Genomic DNA, 8469 nt, shown 5'->3' with positions numbered 1-8469 from the left:
CTTTCAAAAGGGCACTTTTTTGGACTGAGGGCAAAAGGGCAAGTGCTTCAGCACCACCTCGTCTCTATCTGTGCACGCCAGTGGTCCCTTGAGGGAACTTCTGATGTGATTTGGTACTATAAATACATACTAAATTAATAAACAAACCTGAAATGGCTTACGGACTCCAAAAAGAGATTCTAGCAAAACGTCAGGCGACTCTGGATGTTGTACGGCGGTCTTGGTTGACACGCCTCTATAATGTTGTGTGGAGATCAGGGGCATTACCTCTAGATTAGCAAATCGGGGTGGTGGTTCCCATCTTCAAGAAGAGAGAACGGAGTGTGTGCTCCAACTATAGGGGGGTCTTCATCCCCCTATAGTTCCTCAGCATCCCCAGGAAAGTCTATACCAGGGTGCTGGGATGGAGAGTCCATCCGTTAGTCGAGCCTCAGATACAGGAACAATGAGGTTTCCGTCCCAGTTGTTGAACACTGGACCAGCTCTCAAGGATACTTGATGGGTCATGGGAGTTTGCCCAGCCAGCCTACATCTGTTTTATGGACTTGGAGAAGGCATTCGACTGTGTCCCTCGGAGTGTCCTGTGGGAGGTGCTTCAGAAGTATGGGGTGTCTGGCCCATTGCTACGACACATTCGATCCTTATACAACCGTTGCCATAGCTTGGCTCGCATAGCCTAGCATAAGCCAGACTTGTTCCCGAATGGTGTTGGACTCTCAGACACAACATTAAAACTGCCTCCCTAACATTGTGCACTTTTCTGCTGTTTAATCCCACTGTAATCAGGAGAAGTGATATTTAGACATTCTACCTTTGATTACCCATTAAAAATAAATTTAAATCAGATAAAACCAGATTACTTGATGTTGAACTGATCAGTACTCGTTATTTTCTGCACACAGCTGATTTCGGTCTGGCCCGGATGTACGGCATTCCTCAGCAACCCATGACACCACGAGTAGTTACGCTGTGGTGAGTGTTTACCCAGTTAGTCTAACTCATTTGAGGTATTCTGTGTGGGTGTTGTGCCCTGCATATAACCCTTGTGTTGCTGTGCTGGTGCAGCCTCAGTGGAAACTCCCTTGTAATCCCCTCACAATAATCCTCCCTTATTAGCTCCATTACCTCGGGCCGCTATCCTAATATGCTCTCCTTCGTGCAGGTATAGAGCACCAGAGCTCCTCCTAGGGACGAAGACTCAGACTACGGCTCTGGACATGTGGTGAGGAAATACATGTGAAATCTATACGCTTAGGATCAGTATACTGCACAAGGAAGCATCTAATAACCAGCTTTTAACCACTCTACCTACACTGCGTTCTTATCATAATCTCTTTAGGAAACTTTAATTATAGGATAGTAATTACAGCTGTACTATCAAAGCACTCACTTTATGGAGGCTGTGCTTATTTTTGTTGAAGCTTTGTTTACCCTCATACTAAAAAACGTGGTCTGCCAGTAGATGAAACAAAATTAAACAAAATATGATATGTATAATTGTCCTAAGTTAATAAATTCTGTGCCAAAGGGAAAAGGCCTCATATCCCATGAGGATCCGTCAGGAAATTAAAGCCAGACGTGGTGTTTCCTTTACAGGGCAGTGGGCTGTATCCTGGCTGAGCTGCTTGCCCACAAACCTCTGCTGCCTGGAACCTCTGAGATCCAGCAGGTCGACCTGATTGTTCAGCTGCTGGGAACACCCAATGAAAACATCTGGCCGGTAAGACTCAGCTTTCACACTGTCTGATGTTAAACTATTGAATTGGATGCATTTAGCTTTTATTGCTAAAGCAGTCTTAAACTGATATATTTCTACTTTTTTGTATGCCATCAACAAGTTCAGCAACATTAAACCCATTAAGGGAAAACAAGGTAAAAGCAGCCGATGATTGGCACAACTCAAAGGCCTTACTGTCTCAGTGTCTGGTTCTTGGTAAAATCACTCAGGTCTTTCCTTCTTCTGCCTCCAACTACAAGAACTGACTTTCCATCTGATACTCTAATATCTAGACATGTGACATTGATACAAATCCTCAGTTATTCGTTTAGTCTAAAATAGGTTGCAGTCTGCACAAAGCTGAGAAATGAGATCTGTTGTGTGTGTTACAGGGTTTCTCTCAGCTTCCCCTCATCGGTCAGTACAGCCTGAGGAAGCAGCCATACAACAACCTGAAGAACAAATTCACCTGGCTGTCTGATGCTGGACACAGACTGCTTAACCTGCTCTTCATGTACAACCCCCAGCGCAGGTACATTTAGCTCTACTGGTTTCTGGCTGGAATCTAGACTACAGCTCTGATAAAGCTAAGCTTTTTTTGTGGGAAAAATGAAGGAGTCGCATGAATTTGCATACGAGGCATCACTAACTTCTTGTATTTTTCCTGATTCTCAGAGCTACTGCTAAAGATTGCTTGGAGAGTTCATACTTCAAAGAGAAACCTCTACGTGAGTATAAAGATTGCGAATATGCACAAGCTGACGTCTGTCTGTCCTCCGACCTGCTGTGAGTCATTCTGTGTGCCTCTGTGCTTCTCTTTCCAGCCTGCGAACCAGAGCTGATGCCAACATTCCCTCACCATCGCAACAAGCGAGCGGCTCCTCCAGCAGAGAGCCACTCGAAGAGGAGCAAAGTGTGAAGAAACACTGAACTTACAAGCACATCTCTGGTGGGAAAATGGCCACACTCATGAAGAGCTTTTACTGTGGAGCTTTGAGCTAGTCCAAACCAGAATCAGCTTCAGCACAGCTGTAGTGAAACAAAGTCAGACAAACTTACTGCTGGACTGTTAAAAACAGGAACACAGAGTCTACAGCAAGCAGTCAAGAAAAGGCTGGAAGTACAACCTGCTGTGTGGATCCAACGGTGTGGTCTGAGAGCACAGCACATTCATCAAAGAAAGAGAAACGGCCCCATTTTAGATTTTGTGTCTGAGTTATCATTTCCAACGGCAAGTAAGATGCTACAGAGAAGAGACTTCATAATCGCAAATTCTAGAGTAGCTTTGCATGGTTCACAGTTCAAAATCATCCTTGTGTATCCTCTCAGTTCATCCTCTATCAGAAACAAGCTGTTTTAATTCCTCTGCCTTTTAACTCTTTCACCTGTAAAAACATTTGACAACCTTCTCTGTACCGTTAATGACACCTCAATATATATAATATGTGGTGTGAGTAGCCTTAGTAAGCTATATAGGTGGCGGTCAACCTCATTAACTTCTGATTCACACACAGCCCTTAAAATATGACAGAAAGCACTGAGTTCAAAAAAGAAAAAACAAGTGTTTACCCATAGTAGGCATCCAAGGAGGAAAGAGTTAAGGCAGCTGTCCTCTGATTGGCCTTTCCTTCATTAACAGACGGCCTGAAAAGCCGGCTGTGCCTTAGACTAACATATAGGGGATATTCCCTCTCTGACATCATAAATATCCCTGTTGAGAGCAGCTTGAAGCCTGAGCTTTTGACATATTCTTATTGAAAACTTTGACAATGTTTAATTTGAATCTAATAAAGTTTAATAAATGTCTGGAACAGGAACAGTGTATAAAAATATAAAAATAAGACAGAATAGCCATTTAATCCATTCTGATCTCATGAATATGTGAACACTATCTAAAAATGACAAAATAATCCATACAGCATTAGCCACTATTTTATATATGCTCACAGACAGCAATGGTCCTGTGATGGACAAAAGCTGTCTTGTTATAATAAAGTCCTTTTGCTCACTGACATCAATAATATCCCTCACTCTATCAAACCAAGGAGATAAAAGCTGGATGTTGTGACTGTGTAACACTTTGTCTTCTCAGATAGTGGTGACCTTTTCTTGTAATTATGAGGCCTCGCTTTCCTATTTTTGCCAGCAGTGAATGTAGTGCTATAGTGTACACCCTGACACATTACACATCAGTCTGTGGATGTGCTGTTATAATTATCTCTGCATCTCTGTGACCAGGAGCTTTGGGGTCTTTGCTTGAGTGCTGTCTACAGCTTTATAGCCTCCATGTTATTCTTGTTGATGAATTTAGGATTAATTTAAGAATATCTGCCTTTAAAGTCTTTGATGCACAATAAAGAAGATCTCAGGTTTGATCCTCACAGCTGGAAGACAGTGTGTCCTGTCCAAGTGTCCTTGAGTAAAATACTGAATGCTTGATTTTGCTTGATAGACATTAAGGAGCTCTGTGTTAGCATGCAGCACGGGCCAGCAGGGCCAAAACTGTGGTATGATGTAGCAGCTGTACCGCTTGTCTTAGTATGTGCAATAAGCAAAGTTTACCCCATACTTGGTGCCATTTTACATTATACATCAATCACTTAAGCTGTGGAATAAATTGTAAAGCTAGTCAAATAGCTTTTCTACTTATATGAATTATAGTTGGACTATACTGACAAGGAAGATATGGTTAGCTAGCTAGCTGTAATTTAGCTGTGATACAGGACTCTGGTGATGGTTGGTTGGTAATAGTGGCTGATGAAGTAAAAAAAAATAAGCAAAAAGAAAATGGACTGCTAAGTTACCTGATCAGCCCTGAGTCACACCAAGGAAAACAGTGGGCTGGAGACCACCGCACAGCCGTACACAGTGAACTTGCAACTATTTCAAAAGTTGCTTCAAAGATGGCGACCGAGATGGTAACCACTCGCAGTCAACCGCGTCTTCAAAGCGACTTCATACGTCAAGATGGCAATAAAACATCAATAATAAACTGCAGCAAACTGGTGAAAATGGTGAATCATCTACTTAAACATTGCATAGGTTGCCTCCCACAAGGCAATCCATGCAAGCACTGCAATCGAAAGTGGTTATCCAGAGCTTCCTGGTCTTCTGAAAACGTTCTGCACTATTTTTAATCTAGTGTGACTGAGCCATTAAGACAGTGTTTTGCTTCATGAAATTTGTCAGTGCATATGATGTTTGTTGTATGGAGCTGATTAGGACTGGACTTCATTTCCAAGCTACTTTTAGCTAATGAGGTGGTTGCTCTAGGTCAGGGGTGTCGAACTCCAGGCCTCTTGCAGGTTTTATATGTCACCCTGGGTCAACACACCTGAATCACATGATTAGTTCATTACCAGGCTTCTGGAAAACTTCAACACATGTTAAGGAAGTAATTTGGCCATTTAAATCAGCTGTGTTGTGTCAAGGACACATCTAAAACCTGCAGGACACCGGCTCTCGAGGCCTGGAGTTCGACACCTGTGCTCTAGGTCTTTCCAGTCTTGTGATTATAGCTTGACATTTGCTGTATAGATATGAGATTGATGTAAATGTAAAAGGAAGGAGTTTTTATCAGAATCTTGAAGATTTTCCTTAGAAGGAACAGCTCAAATGACTGCAGTAAATGAACAGTGGCCTCAAAGTTGACTCTGTGTAAATTTAAATAAAATCACAAAACTGACTGCTCCACTTCTGGTATGTTTTTGTTTCATCATGCTGCAAATTCTTTGAAATGTGTGACAGGATGGGGCTGCGGGCAGATCCGTTAAGAACCTGTTTGCAACTCCTTCCAGCAGTCTAACCCATGTCACAAAGCTCAGATCACTTCAAACTGGTTCAATCAACATGAGTTCACTCAAATGCCCTCCAAAGTCACAAGATCTCAATTCAATACAGCAAACAGGAGATTTGCATCATGAACGCAGTGTGATGCCGTCATTTCAATGTGGGCCTAAACCTCTGAAGAAAGCAAAAGGTGATCCAACCCAGTACACGGAGAGTGTACCTAATAAAGTGTCTGGTGAGTGTATATTGTTGAACATTTTGTTTGCGTAATCTTTTAATTGTGGTGAACTCCTCTCAGGCTTCACTTTGACAGATTGTTTCTAAATATTTGAGATCTCAGGTTTTGTGGAAACTCTTCTTGGTGTGCACTTAACTGTGTGATGGTGGTGGAAGTGTTCAATTCCAAATACGTGAAATGCACAAGCATAATAAAACATGTCAAAGCAGCAGTAGTGTCTTTTTTTCCATTTGAAATTTCAGTTTTTATTTATTCAGGTTAAATTAGTAGTAATGTTAACATGGCCAGCGTCAGGTTAAATCCCCGTACAGGGACGTTAATAACTGAGCTCCCCTGAACAACAGGTACCTCCACAAACACGCAGCGATTCTACTGTAGCTTCCAGAAGTCCATCAGTGAGTCCACCAGGCACGCCTGCAATCCTGCCATAACAGCAGGAGGTCAGAGTCTGTGCAGGACAGCTTTCCTTAAACTCCCTGCTGAAATTAGGACAACAGCAATGAAACGTTCAGCAGCATCGCCCCTGGAGGAGCACTCTGTACATTTGCCTCCAATAAAGGGGGGGGTGGTCAGGAGGCCTCTCACTGGTGCTCCATCATGAATCACAGAAAATTAATACATAAAGAATAAACATACTGTAGCTGTACTAGTTACACATCACACGTGACCAGTAATTTATATAAATAATGTTCCATAACACTGATTGACCATGAATGCAGGGCAACACAAAGATGTGCTTGACTGATTCTTAATCCACTAACGTGTGAATATTAGTGGATTAATTGCAGTCGGCGTTAATTAGCTTGTGCTGTTAAACCAAGTGAGGGAGGTTAGTTTCCTTAAAGTGCCACAGACCCGATGTCCTCAATTTTCATGTTTAATGAGACATTGTTTATTTTCCACTGCAGTTTGTGGCATATTTCTCCCACTCATGTATCGGCTCAGTTTGAATATTTTCAATGAAGAGTGGAAAACACCCAGAACACGAACTCAAACATCAAAAACAGAACATCCATAAAAGAAGGACTTCGCAGTTTAAATAAGACTAGGTGTATTCTAGGAAAAGTAGTGAAAAGACCAAAAGGACGCTTTCTTCCACACGTAACGGCCTCCTAAACATGAAGTGAAAGTGTGACTGTTTGCCCCACGGTAGCTGTTTTAGTTTGAAAACTCCAGAACAAGCCTCACTGACCACAGCCAAAAAAAAAAGGAAGCCAATGGCAAAGATCCAAAAACTGCATTACTAATGGCCACTTGAGCCACGCTCTAAATGCACCGCCAGTATGGCCAGTTACAGAAAACAAGCTTTGGTTTCTATAGCAGGTGAAATTTTTTTTATTCACCTGATTGGATTTTAACTTATGGGTGCTGCAGCTGTGTCTTCAAAAACACCACAAACTTTTAGCAGCTAATACTCGGGCTTCAATATGTGAAGACTAAAGCCAATGAATGACATCACCGTGGCCATGTCCATCATTTATGTACAGCCAATGCTCCAGAAAAGCTACCAATCCCACCAACTGCTGCTTCAAAACAGGAAGTGTTGATGCATCATCTATCAGTTTATTCGCTTCGAAAAGAAAAAATAAGGAAAAAAAATAGAGCCATTCATCAGCAGTTGGGCTTTCTTAAAAATCTATTTTTTTTAAAGTATTCATTGCTTTTTTGTTCATGTTGATTAAATGCTGTGTTAACAAATGGCTTTTCAATGACAATCATCCATCTCCCAGAGTGTACATCCTTTTCAAAATAAAAGACATTCAAGTTACAGAAGACAGAGAAAAGCAGGAAATACTGATTTTTTTCCCCATCTCATTTAAATTATCACTCTTAGTATTTTCAGATTGAGGAACTGCTGCACTTGGCTCCCAGTCAAGCACATCTCTGGTAATGTAAATGCTTCACTCAGACTGTTGCGAGCACGGAGCTACAGGCCTCAACCAGACACGCTCACTTGGTTTAACTGCCTTAAATAATCAAAATAACATTTAAACAGAAACAAGTTTAATAAAAACACTTAAATGCATTCACACTTCCGCATGCCTGGCAGAACAACTAACGTCTTCTTTTCGCTTCTTCTTCACTGTCCTTCATGGCGATACCAAAGGGAGTTGCATGACGGCAGCAGAATGTACGGCCCTTCGGTCGGAGACGAGACAGGCTCACAGTGGGACAAACTTTATGCATTTCCTCACATTAAATGCGGCGCAGATGAACAGTTCTTGTAGTGAATATGCTGTAACGGAGCACAGTCTGTAAAGGGTGGGGAAAAACGCAGAGGCGACAGGGGAGGAAGTCTACAGTCCAGCTACCAAATCACACTGAGATTTTCTACTTCTGCATTTGGTCAATGTCCTCCAGGGATTCAAACATCCGGGCCTGGACGAGACACGAAGATGCAGACTGGCGCCATGTTATAAATCCAGGAGAGGCAGTGAACCAAGTGCTCAGCTGAAGATGAAAGCCTACAGGATGGTGCAGAGGAGAGGGGTGGAGTGTTGGTACTGGGAGCAGTCTGACCCTTCTGCTGGACTTGGAGATGGAGCGGGAGACGTGGGGCTCTGTCTCTCAGCCCTCCATCCCAAAGTCCTCTGTGAACTTCTTGACTTTGAGAAGGTCTTCGGTGTTAACTGTGGGGCGGGTGGTGGACAGAGAGCGCAGCATGTCCGACTGCAAAGTAGGGACGGACACACACACACACACACACACACACACACACACACAC

General features: G+C 42.6%; 2 protein-coding genes across 4 annotated transcripts in view; one reads left to right on the top strand and one right to left on the bottom strand.

Moving 5' to 3' along the window:
* Positions 1 to 5043, top strand: part of cdk10 (cyclin dependent kinase 10) — a 14324-nt gene extending 9281 nt beyond the window's left edge. For all 3 annotated transcript variants that reach the window (XM_005739047.1, XM_005739046.1, XM_013912421.1), the window contains 6 exons: positions 903 to 972; positions 1163 to 1222; positions 1597 to 1720; positions 2110 to 2249; positions 2393 to 2445; positions 2542 to 5043. In XM_005739047.1, the coding sequence (XP_005739104.1) occupies positions 903 to 972; positions 1163 to 1222; positions 1597 to 1720; positions 2110 to 2249; positions 2393 to 2445; positions 2542 to 2636 (542 nt within the window). In that variant the 3' untranslated portion in view covers positions 2637 to 5043. The remainder of the gene's footprint in view (positions 1 to 902; positions 973 to 1162; positions 1223 to 1596; positions 1721 to 2109; positions 2250 to 2392; positions 2446 to 2541) is intronic.
* A 918-nt stretch (positions 5044 to 5961) lies between these two features.
* vps4a (vacuolar protein sorting 4 homolog A) overlaps positions 5962 to 8469 on the bottom strand; it is a 12104-nt gene continuing 9596 nt past the window's right edge. Inside the window, exon 11 of the mRNA XM_005739044.2 lies at positions 5962 to 8414. Within this exon, the coding sequence (XP_005739101.1) occupies positions 8313 to 8414 (102 nt within the window). The 3' untranslated portion in view covers positions 5962 to 8312. The remainder of the gene's footprint in view (positions 8415 to 8469) is intronic.

This window comes from Pundamilia nyererei, unplaced genomic scaffold (genome assembly GCF_000239375.1).
Source record: "Pundamilia nyererei isolate P.nyererei 1_Seehausen unplaced genomic scaffold, PunNye1.0 scaffold00089, whole genome shotgun sequence".
NCBI lineage: Eukaryota > Metazoa > Chordata > Actinopteri > Cichliformes > Cichlidae > Pundamilia > Pundamilia nyererei.
This window is presented reverse-complemented; position numbering and strand designations above follow the sequence as displayed.